Raw genomic sequence first — 15,936 nt, forward strand, 5'->3', positions numbered from 1 at the left:
TTGAGAGAGATGACAAATTACGCTGATATTTTTAATATCCCGCCTTTCTTGGGATGGTGGTAAGTCTGTGCATATTTATACTTGACAGCGTTGTGTTCTTTCTAACCTTATATATCTGTATAGTTGTATTTGTTATTAGAAATTGTTAATAATCATGTGTTGCAAGCTAGCCCTAAGCTATAACGAGTAAATTTGTGTTAAAATTTGTAATGGACCATGGCAACCATCATACGTACACTTTCCATGGCAGGCCACATTGAAGAAATTTAGAATCTATACCGGCTCTGTTCTTTTTTCTAACCATTTTTCGCGATCCAACCTGGCGTGACTTCTGCTTGCGGTATTTTGAAGTTTTTTTCATGTTTAAAAACAATGCCAATGTAATGGTAAAATTGGCATTGTTATTCGAGAAGGATGATACAGTGGACGCTACCACAAAAACAAAAAATGGGCGTGTACGGGTAAATTGTGTTTGTATGTATCGTATCATTATCAGTGAAACACTAAGCCACAGCACAATAAGTCTCTCTTATTTTTTAGAACGGACGACTTTAGCGTCACATCAGCCTATGCTCATTTATCTGTTAGGTTATGTTACATAGTTCTCCGCCACGTGTCGCGTCATCTCTCGCCCTTCGAAGTAAGTATATTGCCATTACGTTATTTACTGTGGAACGTCAATCAATTATAGTAGGAATATGTCGTTATTTTTGTCACAAGAATAATATGAAAAATCATTCCAATGTAAGTAAAACACTGCGATATACAGAAATAAGGTTTGCCCTTAAATATCATATAGACATATAAAATTATATTAAATAATATAATAACTCATTGAAAATTACTAGTGCTAAACCACCTAAAGGGAAACAAACGATGAAAAAAGGTGAGCTACTGACCCACTTTACGGTTAGCGTACTGAGCGCAAACTGGGTTTTCTGTCAGCAATAAGCGCTTATAGGCAGGAACTTTTTACTTTTGGCTATCCTTAACATATCAATTACTGGCCATATTCTTGTCGTGTGCGACAGACGGACCATAATTTTCGAGTTAGGACACAACACTGCTTACAATTACAATTGTAAACTATCATGTGTTTTGTGTTTCCTGGATCCAGTGTTTCGTCCTTTTATTGTAACTCGAGAACAGCCGCCGAACAAGCCGTTCACATGATATAATTTTTGTGTTTCACGGCATAAGCAAGTTACGAAATAGCAACTTAGTTCAGTCACGATATCCTTGTCGTCGGGCGTACTCTAACTCGGTAAAACAAAAAGTCCTTAGGTCTTAACGCGTCAATTAGAATAGATGTTAAATGTCAAACATTGGCGCAGAATGATAGGATCCAGACAGCCGTACGTGCATTCAGTTTTAAGTTTGAATTGACCACCAGATTAAATGATATCCAGTCAAGATGAGTAGTGACAGATAGGAGGAAGCATAAAAATTACTATTACACAATTGATTTGTCTTCAGAACATGTGTCAGGACGAGCGTTTCCCTGCTAACACAGAAAAATTGAATAAACGTCACTACCATAATGAAAACACAAAAAAATATTCCGGGTCGCAGGGAAGAGGGGGGGGGCTATATGAAACGACGTCATTTATATCAGTTTTCGCTTTCTCATACTCGAAATGTGTATGTCAGCGAGTTCTATCTCAATAAAGAAAAAGTCTCTGCCTATACAGTATATAGTAACGTATTATAAACTTTGCTACAGTATGTGTCTATACATCCTATTACCGGAAAAAATGAACACTCGTTTTTACGTGTTACATTGAATGACGAACCAGGTCTTACCCGGGCTTTAACTGAACGGGTGGGTTTTTCACCATAAAATTGATTTCAAATAATTTGAAGTGTTTACAGTACCACATCACCAGTTATTACTATTCGTTGAGTTGAATTATTATAAACTGTTATTAGCCTTACGTGAAACTTGCTACTTGTCGAACCTGTGAGGCTTCGGCTCAACACACAACAATTAGTAAGTTGCAAGTTAAACAAACACTTTTTAGAGCATAACTTTCAGTTTCCCTGTGTCATTTGTGGTTAGTGGTTATGGAACAAGAAATAAACAAATGGTTCAACAGCACATGCTACAATGTGCTCAATCTTTGATACAGAGACCAGTAACAGAAACCACTTTAAACGAGAGACCTCTAGAACATACCTACTTCTATAATATTTTAAATGTGCTAATTGGTGATTATGTGACAATTACAATCTCATTTTGAAACAGCACCTTTTACAACATGCCGATTACTAAAGAATTTAAATGTTCTAATTGTGATTACGAGACAAAAGGAGAATCCCACTTGAAACGACACTATTTTAACACATACCATTCTAAAGAATTTAATGTGCTAGATGTGATTATTAACAATAACAAAACTAACTTTAACAAAACACCTTTTAAAATACACCGATTCTAAGTTTTATCATGTGCTAATGTGAATTACAAGACAAATAACAAATTACGGCTTTAACGACACCTCTTACTCAGTACCGATTCTAGAATTTAAATGTGTGATGTGATACAGACAGTAACAAGTACAACTTAACGGACACCTCTCAAATATTACCGTTTCTAAATTTCAAATGTGCCAATTGTGATTACGAAACAACGACAAGTCCAACCTTGAGACGACACCTTTTAAAGTATTACCGATTCTAAAAAATTTAAATGTGCTAATGCGATATTGAGACAAATGACAAACAACACATTCAACGACACCTTTTAACACACACAATGGAACAGATTATGTGTCTTAATTGTGATGTATGAGACAACATTCCAAATCCTGTTCTAAACTACACCTTTTAAACATAGTGTCTAAACTCAATTGTGCATATGTACTAACGACACCTTTTAAGACGAATTACAATAAATAAATGATATTTTGTTATGTTGTGTGCAAAACCCTAGTGTTAGTTATATGAGAGTGAATAAACCAGTACATTCCAGTGGCGGCTCGGCAGGGTGGGCAAGTTGAGGCTGAGGCCTACTTCCAATTTGTCAGTTTAGCTCATTATACATCAGCATTCGCAAAATAATAATATTACAAGAATCTAAAATTTCTTTACAATACTGTAATACGTGAATAGTGTAAATTAATCAACGTTAAGCTCAAATTTCAGAGCTTATATGTTTCTTCTTAGGTGTGCTCAGTGTTAATCTCCTGATCATACTTTACGCGCTATGAAGCTCGAATATCGAGCCTCTTGATTTGATGTGAACATGGGTCGTGCTAATACTCGGCGTTCTCTAACGCATGTTTCGAGATTTGGCGGTTTGAATTATGATTTACGTGCTTTTCGAGAATAGCACTACTTGCGATTGCCTTAGTTTACTGTACACTTTTTACAGGCATATTGCTTGATTCCGTCTTTTATTTCCATTCGTTCAGGGCATTCACTCAGTCGCACTCCGCAGTGCATTCGACTTTAGTTTTACGCTTACTGAAAATCTTATATTCTTATTCCATTCAATTATTCAATTATGAAATCCTCAACATGATGTTGTATGTCTCTATTGGAAAGCTTTACTATCAATTGAAAATGTTTGTTGGACCAGTTTAGTGCATCCTCAATCTATACATATTCATAATAGTTGCGTGATGAAAGAGGTAGAATAGAATTATTATACAAAAACTGAATAGTTGAGAGTTATCTTTGTTTTTTGTCTATTTTTTTCCCCCCAAGGGATGTTGAATTACCTTTATTCATTTATTCTGGTTATTTAAAATATAATATTATATATTTTAAAATATATTTATTTTATCTACTTACCCTGGATAAATTATTTTTATAAACGATTTAAGAGAGAGATAATAATAGAAATATCGAATAATCTCTTTTCAATTATTTTTAAAATGGGCATGTGTGGTGAGCCTCACCTACTTCATGTCCCACGAGCCGCCACTGAGTACTTCTTTTGGTACCTGAATTGAATTGTACTATTATTGCTACCCCTGTATCTTCTCAATTTCATACGGGAAGAGTTAAATTAGAAGTTGAGTGGCGCTCAACCATTGGTAATTGAGATAGTTGGCCGTTTATAGATAGTGCAATATACCATAATCCCAAAGCTACTGCGGGTTTGAGAAAATGCAGCGCCAACTCTACCTAAGCGTTATACAGCACATAATTAATGAAATTAGATAAATTTGGAAAAAAGGCAGAGGACTAGACCATACTTGACAAAACGAATGACATAAGGCAAATACTAACCATTACTTGATTTTAATCCGTCCGATAGACTTGATATACTCGACACGCATTTGCCTCATTCCAGAGTCACAACATTTGACGAATAGGTACAGATAATCGCGAGTTTCATAAGATTTAAAGAAGAAAAATTATAGGTAGCATAATAGTATAATATAAATACATATAAACATACAAAACATAGAATTAGGTTGGCGCCCATGGGTATGGCGGCCTAGGTTGCGGATACTACGCCACTAAAGTTAAATGTTCTAGGGTTCCGGATCCTTTTGTGCCTTAGGTCTAGAATACGTTTCGATTCTAGCGTCCGAACTTCCTCTCACAGTAGGAAGTTATTGGTTACATACAACAAGCCACACACATTCGTGCATGTTACGTAGTTAACAATTAGTATTTTGCAAATTACATCACATGTTAGCTGAAAACGACAACAAAATGTACATCTCAGTATCTAGTCTCCGTGTTCACACAATGAGAATGAACGGAGCAATGATGCTTCTCAAAAATTTGCGTCCATACATTCGAGCAAAAATGAGAGCTTTCATAAAATGGAATTGAATTAAAGTTTAACATCTGTTTAAGGATCGGCGGCTACATATCTTTGAAGTTGTCTCAATATTATGAAATGGGCTTAGGGCGAAATATAAGATTGACCCTTCTTCTTCCCCCATATTTCAGAATCGTGATTTTTCACGTACTGATTGATCTACTTGCCACCTTCATATCCTCACACTGTGTATATTACTGCACAAAGAAATCGTCACACATTGTACCATATTCTTATTTTTTGGGGTTTATATAATAAAGTAAGACGAGCAAAAAGGTGTTAGTGGAGAAATCTCATCGTAAATTTATCTAAAAAATAGCAGGCCTTTGTGCAGATTAGGTTTTATCAGTCAAGGCTCATATGTAATATGCATGTACGGTATAAAATAAAAACCCTAACTCCGGCACTGGAAGTGAGACGTTGACCATTACGTTTATCGGTACATTAGCTACAGCCAGAGCTTATAGACCAAACTTTTATTTTTGATAAACAAACTTACAAACAGATAATTGTAAAACTTTCTGGATAACAGACATGGACGGAAATTATGTGCCACTGAAAATCGAACCAAAACAAGAAAAAGAAATCCATTTCAACCTTCAAGGAACCATTTTATTAAGCAACAAAACATTGGTTACAATAAAGGAGGAAGAAATTACCATTACTGCACAGTGCTCCAAATCGCTGGATAATGAAGAAGTACAACAACAAATTGATTGTGGATGGCATATTAAAACTGAAGTTTCAGAAGAAATTCCCACCAATGTGTATGACCTCGATCAACACACAACAATTAGTAAGTTGCAAATTAAACAAAATCTTTTAAAGCATAGTGTTTCACAAGGCTTTAACTGTGATTACAAGACAAGTAGCAAAAAATACATTAAAGGACACATTTCAAAACATATCAATTCCAAAGAATTTAAATGTGCTAATTGTGGTTTTGCGACAAATGACAAACACTACTTTAAACGACATCTCTTGAAACATACCAATTCTAAAGATTTTAAATGTGCCAATTGTGATTATGAGACAAATAACAAATTCACTTTTAAAAGACACCTTTTAACACATACCGATTCTAAAGAATTTAAATGTGCTGATTGTGATTTTGAGACAAGTGACAAATATTACTTTAAACAACACCTTTTAAAACATACCAATTCCAAAGAATTTAAATGTGCTAATTGTGATTACGAAACACATATCAAGTCCTGTCTCAAACGACACCTTTCAAAACATAAACTGTCTAAAGAATTTAAATGTGCTAATTGTAATTTCGAGACAAATGACAAACAATACTTTAAACAGCACCTTATAAAACATACCAATTCTAAAAATTTTAAATGTGCTAATTGTGATTACGAGACACATGACAAATCCTGCCTTAAACTACACCTTTTAAGACATAAAGTGTCTAAAGATTTTAAGTGTGTTAATTGTGATTATGAAACACATCACAGATCTTGTCTTAAACAACACCTCTTAAAACATAAACTGTGTAAAGATTTTAAATGTGTTAATTGTGATTATGAGACACATCACAAATCTTCTCTTAAACAACACCTCTTAAAACATAAACTGTCTAAAGATTTTAAATGTGTTAATTGTGATTATGAGACACATTACAACTCTTCTCTTAAACGACACCTCTTAAAACATAAACTGTCTAAACGTTTCAAATGTACTAAATTGTAATTTTGAGACAAATGACAAACACTACTTTAAACGACATACCAATTCTAAAGATTTTAAATGCGCTCATTGTGATTACCAGACAAATTATAAATAGTCCTTTAAACGACACATTTTCAAACAGATTGATTCTCAACATTTTAAATGTGCTCATTGTGATTACGGAACAAATAATAAACAATGTCTTAAAGGCCACCTTTTTAGGGGACAAACCGTTTTTAGAAGGATCAAATTAAAACAAGTTAAATGTTAATTCAGTAGTGTGTGTTAGAAGATAATTGAATTAGAAATAGTCATTTGATTAGTTGCTGAACTGAATTTTTCTTAATATAATGCAATAATAAATTTATTCATTTATTCATCATTTTGAATCATCCTTCACAAAATGGGATATACCTCCGTGTTCCAATTATGCAGGACCTTACGCCACCAAAATAAACTGCCTGTTGTAATTGGCAAAATAACAAAAATTGCAAAAACTACCATTTAGATATAGCTAGGGGAAAGTTTATAATGGAAGGTTTACTTTCGTTTTATCATTTACCCCCGTACCACGAGCAACCCTCACTTTAAAATTATAATATGCAGTGCAGACCCCATAGATAGTGACACATTGTTTTAAAAGGCCATAAAATTCTCGACAAAATACCCACAAGCCCAAATGTGGATGGTCTGGTTAATTAAATACGAAATAAATGTATTTTACATATTTTAAGATTTTGATTAGGTATGTTATCCCTGGTAAACGCCCAGGGTGTAGTTCCTGCTGAGGTGATATATGATCAATTTTCAAATCCAGATAATAAATTTGTCTAGGGAAAGTAAAACATGACTATTACTCATGTCTCTTAACACTAAAAGCATGTACTCTTTATAATTTCAACTATTGAAAACCATAAGAATTCTTCCCATATAATCCGAACTCTTGTTTATATAGTAGCAATGGTTTTAGGTAGCACCCTGTATATATATATTTCATTTTAGTTACTTTAAGTTGGTAGAACTTTATAGAAAGAAATTAAGAAATGTCAGAGGTTATGTTTTTATGGAGAGGATATTAACCGAATTTATGTAAAAATGTGTCTTAAAAGACTACATTGTGATAATAAACAGTCTTTACTCTCACTTAGATTCATTTAATAACACCCTGCACCCCTTCAAAAATAAAATTCTATTTTTAGTTGGGAGCTGGACACCCAGTAATTAACAATTTATTCAAAACTTAGTCAATACATCTGAAACATTATTTAACTCTACATAATCGGAATCTTACAGTTATTGTACACTTATTTTTAAGGGAGCTGCACAATCGAAGCGATTGCGAGCCGATTCAAAGGTGCCGACATAACCTCAAAATTACATGACACTTTTTCATCTTCCAATTTGCACAAACTTGACCGATTTCAATCTAACACAATTACATTATCCGTATCGACAGGAGTTCGTGCATGTCGCATGGGCCTTCGCGCTCTAGCCAGTTTCTCTTTACTATAACTGATGTGTAACTTTATCTCGTGCTGACGTGCGTCCTCTCTGTTGGCAAACGGTATATTGCAAAATCGACACTTGACGCACTTGCTAAGGCAACACGTGTTGTTTATGTGTTGTATTAAAGTCGTGTAATACGGAAAGCTGGCCTTACAGAACGAGCAAACGTGCGTGCTCGGGATCGAATGAGACTCGACGTGTTTATTTCTATCGATCGCCTGCTTAAATGACATATTGCAAATGCTGCACTTGTATTCGGTACCCGCGGGGAAAATGTGCGAGTCCTTGTGGACCTTACGGTCGTGCGGGTACAGAAACATCTTAGGGCAACCGGGGAAATCGCACTTGTACAACGAACGGTGTTTCCAGTCGTTCGGATTGATCGCGCCGTCCGCTTTCACGTCGGGATCGGGCAGGAGGGGGTCTTCGTCCATGCTGTCCAAGTATATGGTTTCGGTGTACCTGCGAACGTCCTCCTCCTCCACCTCGTGCTTGACAGTTCTCACGTCCTTTATTAGGATCGGCGTGTTAGCCGTCGGATTAACGTCGGGCTGCTTCACCGACTGCTCCCTCGGCACGAGCAAATACACGGGAATACTCTGAAGGATCGTTTGCGTGTCACTGCCGCCCTCGCCGTTCTGCGGTAGAACTATGAACGTGTTCGAATGGCCGGCCGGATCTGTTGCTAAAATATTCGAATTGTTCATGATTTGTATTTGGGAATTTTCGAGTATGTGCTTTCCATCGTCGATGACGGGTCCTAAGAGTATCTGCTGCTGTAGCAACGACGGATTTGTTTGTAGCAAAGCCGACTCCTCGATGTTGATGGTTTGCAAAACGACCGAGTCGTCCAATCTGAAATTTTTCAAATTTTGGAAATGTTGGAGGGGGAAGGGGGAGATACTACCACCTTTTCCTTTTCAAAATCGACATTGTGCGAACCACAGTGAGAACAGATTTTGTGATCGACGCCTACTTTCTCAAAAACCGATGTCACACAACTAAAATCAATAACATTTCCGCTCTTTACGCACGCAATTTACGTTTAACACGGTCAAAATTTGGCGGTGTAAACTTGCACTGTCAAGTTCAGGAATAGGAATCTATATTAATTTTACGTCTCCTATAGCAACAACGGCTAATGAAATTGTTACTAATTTCGTTAAATAAACAACGTCAACGATTTCGAATTACAGTTTGTTGCGTGCACACATAGGCCTATAAACCGCAATCACTCTGTATAGACAACGGGGAGTTTCAGTTTAAAGCCACTATCACAACGACGAAAGTATATGACGTCAGAGGAATGTTTGATTAGTTTGTATTTGACTCTCCTATGTACTTTCAGCGGGCCTTGTGTGTCCATGGCAACAAGGCACCCGCGACTATAGAAATATGAATAGTATCAAAGGTCACAAGTGTACTTGGTCTTGATCGTCACGTTTACACTTTGTGGGGTAAATTTCGTACTAAAATTTTCCCGATTATAATTCGAAATTTGATGGGTTCCACCCTGTATATACAACCTAAGATGATGCACACATATTTAAGAGCTGGCAATCGCGCGATGTCTTTTTAGAACAAGAGAAAAGCTGTCTGCAACGTTTCGAGAGTATGAACGTTACAGTAATCTTGGTTTGAGCTGTCGTCGAGATAGCATCGGGTACGTGTAGTTCAAGTTTGTTGTTTTTTTGTGTGTTATTTAATGCATTAATAGTTAATATATTTCTATATAATTTAGGTATTTGTGTTCTGTGTACATTCTATCACAATTAATTCGGAATTTCTGGAAATATACACAGTTCAGTGACAGGATTTATAAGTTCACGCACTACGCAAGCTCAGAAGAGTACAGTGGTGTAATTTTCTTCTAGCGCATACTTACCTATTGGCGTTCTAGTCTGTGTATATTTTAGCCCAGTCAAATTTTTCCGGATCGATCTGAGACAATTTTTTTTCGGGGTTCAAAAAAAGGCAGTGTATAACCCTCCTTTTTTACCAAAAATCGACTGCACCAAAATTTTTCGGGAAAACACTTTTTCTTATTAACTTTGGTGCGTAGAATCCAAAACAATTCGTACTTTTTCGATTAGACTTCTCAATCAAAACTTATAGACTAGAAACCAATTTCGAAAGAAAATTCAAATGGCTGTAACTTTTGATCTAGTATAGCCCAGCCAATTTAGACCAAAAATGGGCAATCAGAGGAACTAAAAATACTAGTTCCAATTTTTTCAGAAATGTGTAGGGAGAGGTTCCCTGAACAAGAAAAAATAACGTCCCTCCAAATTCCGGAGACGCAGGAAAGGGGGGGGGGGGCTTTAAACTACTCATTTTTCAGGTTCGGACTAGAGGGATGTTAATGCTGTACAGGTTTTATTGTGACGATTTTCCCCTAAAATGACCGGGGGAGGATTTAGAAGCCAAAAAAATACGAAAAACGTGAGTGAAAAACAATTTTGTTTAGAAATTACCACCTTTCCGGAGCCGGTAGCACGAAAACGGTTCAGTTTTTCGTAAAGATGTATATAACCAAACTTGTAGCAATTTTAATAAGCTTTCATTCTGTACTGAAGAACTTTTTCATTGTAACGCACCACTTTCAGTTAAAAGCGAAAAACTGAAAAATGAGTCGTTTAAAGCCCCCCCCCCCCTTTCTCTGCGACTCCGGAATTTGGAGGGACGTTATTTTTTCTTGTTCAGGGAACCTCTCCCTACACATTTCTGAAAAAATTGGAACTAGTATTTTTAGTTCCTCTGATTTTCCTATTTTGACTGGACTATTTCTGTGGCATATAAACTGATGCACGTACGGCTGTTGTGAAACAGTCATTGCCAATGTTTGACATTTAACATTATTTAATTGACGCTTAGACCTTAAGGAACTTTTTTGTTTTAAGAGTTAGACTACGCCGGACGAAAGGTGACTGATAAGTGCAATGCTGCACGTTGAAACAAATTTTCGTGTGACAAGCTGGCGGCCATATTCTCGTACAATGAAGGTACGCCACTGGTCAAGGAACACAAACAGCTGATGTAAATGTAATTGTAAGCAGTTTTGTGCACCGAGAATATGGCCGCCACACGAAAATTGGCCTCAGTAATTGATCATTTAGCCAAAAGTAAAAGTATCTGCCCTAAGGCTATCGCTACAAAAACCATTGCTCCGCCCTTTACCAGTACTTGAGCTACAGCGAGTGCTTTATTTACGTCTGTAAGCCATGTTAAATATGTAAGCTGGTAAGAAATTTGTATTGTTTAATTAATACTAAACTTTATTTTTTATAAACAAAAACATAATTGTCTTGATAACCTTATTGATACTAGATATGGACGGAAAAGATGTCATACCACTCATTAAAATCGAACCAAAACATGAAGAAGAAATCTATTCTGATCTTGAAGGAACCATTGTAGTAAGCAACGAAGAGTGGGTTACAATAAAGGACGAAATTACTGGACAGTGCTCCAAATCGCTCGACAATGAAGCAGTACAACAACAAACTGATTGTGGATGGAATATTAAAACTCAAATTTCCAACCATTTTGAATGTGACTTTGGTCAACACCCAACAAATGGAAAGCTGCAAGTTAAACAACATCTTTTCAAGCATAATGTTTCTGAAGCCTTTAACTATGCTCATTGTGAAGATGAACCAAAAGATAAGCAATTGCAAAATGTACTAGAATGTGCTAATTGTGATTACAAGACAAATATCAAACACAACTTAAGACGACACCTTTTAAAGCATAAAGATTATAAAGATTTTAAATGTGCTAATTGCGATTACGAGACAAACATTACCTCCCACTTTAAACGACATCTTTTAATACATATCGATTCTAAAAAATTTAAATGTGCTTGTTGTGATTATAAGACAAATGATAAATCGTGCTTTAGACGACACCTTTTAAAACATATTGATTGTAACGTTTTTAAATGTGCTAATTGTGATTACAATACAAATGACAAACATTACTTCAAACAACATCTTTTAAAACATACCAATTTTAACGATTTTAAATGTGCTCATTGTAATTACAAGACATATTTGAAATCCCGTTTTAAACACCACCTTTTAACACATACCGTTTCTAAAGAATTTAAATGTACTAATTGTGATTATGAGACCAATCATAAATACTGCTTTAAACGACACCTTTTAAAACATACCGATTCTAAAGAATTTAAATGCGCTAATTGTGATTATGAGACATATGACAAATACTACTTGAAACAACACTTTTTAAGACATACAGGTCCTAAAGATTTTCAATCTGCCAATTGTAATTACAAGACATATAAGAAATCCTACTTTCAACGACACCTTTCACATACCAATTCTAACGATTTGAAATGTGCTAATTGTGATTATGAGACAAAAGACAAACGCCATTTGAAACAACACCTTTTAAAACATAGCGATTCTAAAGAATTTAAGTGTGCTAATTGTGATTACGAGACAAATGACAAACACTACTTTAAACGACACCTCTTGAAACATACTGATTCTAAAGATTTTAAATGTGCTAAGTGTGATTACGAGACATATGATAAACAATACTTTAAACTACATCTTTTAAAACATGCCGATTCGAAAAAATGTAAATGTCCTAATTGTGACTATGAGACAAATGACAAACGCTACTTTAAACAACATCTTTTGATACATACCAAGTTTAAAGATTTTAAATGTAATAATTGTGATTATGAGACAAATACTAAATATTGCTTTAAAAGACACCTTTTAAAACACACCGATTGTAAAGAATTGAAATGTCCTAATTGTGATTACGAAACAAGTGACAAACAATATTTTAAACGACACCTTTTAAAACATAAAGGATCTAAAGATTTTAAATGTACCAGTTGTCAATATAGAACAAGTACTAAACAACAGCTTAAGCGACACCTTTTAAAACATACTGTTTCTAAAGAATTTAAATGTGCTAATTGTGATTACGAGACAAGTGACAAACAGTACTTTAAAAGACACCTTTTAAAACATAACGTGTCTTAAGTTGTTTAATGTGCTAATTGCAAGTGTAAAACAACCACGAACTTATAAATTAAGATGGACTGCTGATGAAACAGTTGCGTAGAGGTAGAAACGGCATGGGCGCGGCCATGATGTGCACATTTTAGTTATTTTCTAAGGGAATTTTCCTAGTGCTCAAGTTTTGAGACTATTGCAGCCTTGGAAATTAACATATGTAACAGTAATTTATTTAGAAAACGTGAGGTTAATGCTTGTTTATTAGTTGATTTGAATTTTGCGCCAAGCGAGTGCACATCTTGGCTGCCCCCATGTAGGTGTCATTTGTCAATTCAGCATTAGCAGTCCATCTTAATTTATAAGTTCGTGAAAACAACACATGTTTTTAGAAGGAACACATTTCTCTTTAAGTTAAATATTAATTCTGTAGTGTGTGGTGGTGTCATGTAACTTAGGTTAATAACGTTCAAACGTTAAGTGTCGATTATCTCAGAGCAAGACATAAAAATAGAGGTCTTTAAACGTAACTTCTTCATGCATATCACTTTTTCTAGTTTTATTCGATTGCTTTATAGTTTATTGGAGTCCTATGAAAAAGGGGAAGAGGTGCATTACTTATAGAATATGCATATGGGATCTAACATAACAAAAAAATATATTATCTATTTTTCTCTTGCTCCAAGATTTTTTTAACTTTCTTCTCAAAGTTCTAGCTCTTAAGAAGATATCATAATTAGTTGCTGAAACTTGTTGATTTAAGGTAATTGTTTAAAGATAAATATCACATTTTTTTATTTATACTTAAGTATTGATTTTAACTAACAAAATTGTATATTCCCTCCGTTTACCAGTTATACAGAGCCTTCACTTCAAAATGAACCGCCGATTGTAATTGGCAGTTTTGATAAAAATCAAAAATTAACTACCATTGAGATAGTTAGGGGAAAGTTTATGATGGAACGTTGACCTTAGTCATAGTAGTAGTAGTGGGGGGAAGATTTCTCTGCGGCTTGGGAGTTTTACTTTCGTTTCCAGGTTTTGGGATCCGAGAACTGAGCTCACTTCTTGGCGTCAACATTTAATTTTATGTAAGGTAAGCGTTGCCTTATATGGTTTACTTGTACTTTGCCGTATACGTGCGAATTTGTGCCCGGAGTATCAATTTATTGGTGGTGCGAATTTGTGCCCGGAGTATCAATTTATTGGTGGAAAATTGCGGCCAGATTCAGTAATTAGTTTGGTAATGGATTATTCTTGAGTGAAGGTTTGCTAAACTGGAAAAATTTTCAATTGCACAGATACTCAGATTTGTATATATCATAAACATTGGTAAGTGCAGCGAAGATCATTTTACCCAGAAAATAAAAATATCTTGTAAAGATTGTAATCATGTATGTAGGTATTGTATTGGGCAAACCAAAAAGATCATTGAAAATTCGTTCAAATTCATTTTTCCCATGGGGAACAGCTCCTACTAGAATATTTTCCTATGCAGTCGAGAATCGCGCGACCCTAGAGTTCGTTTATGGATGCACTAGAACCGTATCGTTTTTTATTACAAAAGAGAGTCATTTTGTTAAACGCAAGATGGAAAATTACATGGCCTTGTGGGCAAATTTAACTAAAACAAGATATGTGGAAATTACGAATCGTAACTCATTTATCGCATATAGATTCTAAACTGAAGAGCTTTGATTAGCGTAATCCCGCTCCTGCAGATAGGTAACCCGCCCCTAGTTTCAGGGGTTTCGAGCCTATGCAGTTGAATGTCGAAGACAATCACGGAATTAGGTGTCATAACTCAATTTTGACCACAGTGTTTACCACCCCCGTGACTGCTTCATTCACGGAGAAAATTGTTAGTTACAAACAACAAGTCAGTACATACATCAAATCAGCGCCGCCGCTAGGCTTTAGGAGGCCTAAGGCAAAATGCGCCGAAGAGGCCTATGATAGGTAGGGTAGTTCTCGGGAAAATATGGTAAACACAGATGTGATAACATAAAGGTAAATTTGTGGATGTAAACTGAAATTATGCATAATGTTAGGTATGCGTATGTGTCATAACTCATAAGATGCCCGTTTTTCTATACCTATTGACTAGTGTAAAGCCATAGCTGCACAATGAGCACAAATAAACATTATTATTATAATTATAAAAGTTATATAATAGTGTTGTTAGTTATTAGTATTAGTCATTCATATCATCACAACTTCACGTTGCCATGTAAGAGGGTGTCTATTAGGTAATAAAAATAGGATAGTAAGAACGTTACTAAGCGCTTATTACAAATTAGGTACAAACAAGTAGGTAAAGTTAAAAGTACTTACTTACATTAATGTAGGGAAATTGGTCAATAAATGAAGTAAAATCCGTCGAATGGAAAATTGAAAACAATATTAATTAAATAATCACAATCACAAATGTATAATCTTTGTAGGTAGGTACGTACTAGTCTACTGGTAGCAAAGATCATTATACACTGGTAGTAAGGTATAAAAATATCTTTATCTCTTTACAGCACGCGCGTTTAACTTGAGCTGAATCTCGCCCCATGCGAATATGATATAAATTGGCATAAAATATTTGTTTAAATAAAGACCACATTATATACGAAACTTGATATAGCTGACGACTGAGTGGGAGTGTGAAAACAAAAAGAGGAACTAAATGGTGCAATTTCTGGCGTTTCAGCAATTTTCTTTCATTCAATGAATTATGATATGCTAAGGGTCATTCAAACTTCCGCTGTGGCTGTAACAGAAAGTGTTAAGCGAATGCAAAGAACATTCACCTTGCAAATTGCAATGTACACAAAAACATTTTCTGGCAGTCGTGAAACTTTATTAAATTATTACTGGTATTTATGGATGTCATTACATCTTCTCAATGGTATTTCAGACACCGGTGCGAGGCCTATCAAGCGCGAGGCCTAAGTTCGATGCCTTAGTCGCCTTACCCTTCCGGCGCCGCTG

The 15,936-nt window shown here is 35.4% G+C and overlaps 2 protein-coding genes across 2 annotated transcripts; one reads left to right on the forward strand and one right to left on the reverse strand.

The window, feature by feature from the left end:
• Positions 1 to 7,649: 7,649 nt before the first annotated feature.
• Positions 7,650 to 9,407, reverse strand: LOC116181530 (zinc finger protein Helios-like). The gene is made up of 2 exons (XM_031501925.1): positions 8,874 to 9,407; positions 7,650 to 8,818 (listed from the first exon to the last, which is right to left on the reverse strand). The coding sequence occupies exons 1-2, from the start codon at positions 8,894 to 8,896 to the stop codon at positions 7,879 to 7,881; spliced, it is 963 nt and encodes a 320-aa protein (XP_031357785.1). The 5' UTR covers positions 8,897 to 9,407; the 3' UTR covers positions 7,650 to 7,878.
• A 1,557-nt stretch (positions 9,408 to 10,964) lies between these two features.
• Positions 10,965 to 14,511, forward strand: LOC116181510 (gastrula zinc finger protein XlCGF58.1-like). Its single transcript, XM_031501892.1, has 2 exons — positions 10,965 to 11,203; positions 11,291 to 14,511. The coding sequence occupies exon 2, from the start codon at positions 11,293 to 11,295 to the stop codon at positions 12,982 to 12,984; it is 1,692 nt and encodes a 563-aa protein (XP_031357752.1). The 5' UTR covers positions 10,965 to 11,203; positions 11,291 to 11,292; the 3' UTR covers positions 12,985 to 14,511.
• The last annotated feature ends 1,425 nt before the right edge of the window (positions 14,512 to 15,936 follow it).

This window comes from Photinus pyralis, unplaced genomic scaffold (genome assembly GCF_008802855.1).
Source record: "Photinus pyralis isolate 1611_PpyrPB1 unplaced genomic scaffold, Ppyr1.3 Ppyr1.4_LG9, whole genome shotgun sequence".
Classification (NCBI taxonomy): domain Eukaryota; kingdom Metazoa; phylum Arthropoda; class Insecta; order Coleoptera; family Lampyridae; genus Photinus; species Photinus pyralis.

Coding starts and splice junctions, on each gene's coding strand:
- LOC116181530 (XM_031501925.1), bottom strand. CDS start 8,896: ATGTCGATTTTGAAAAGGAAAAG. Junction 8,819..8,873: donor TCGATTTTGAAAAGGAAAAG/GTGGTAGTATCT, acceptor GAAAAATTTCAG/ATTGGACGACTCGGTCGTTT.
- LOC116181510 (XM_031501892.1), top strand. CDS start 11,293: ATGGACGGAAAAGATGTCATACCACTCATTAAAATCGAACCAAAACAT.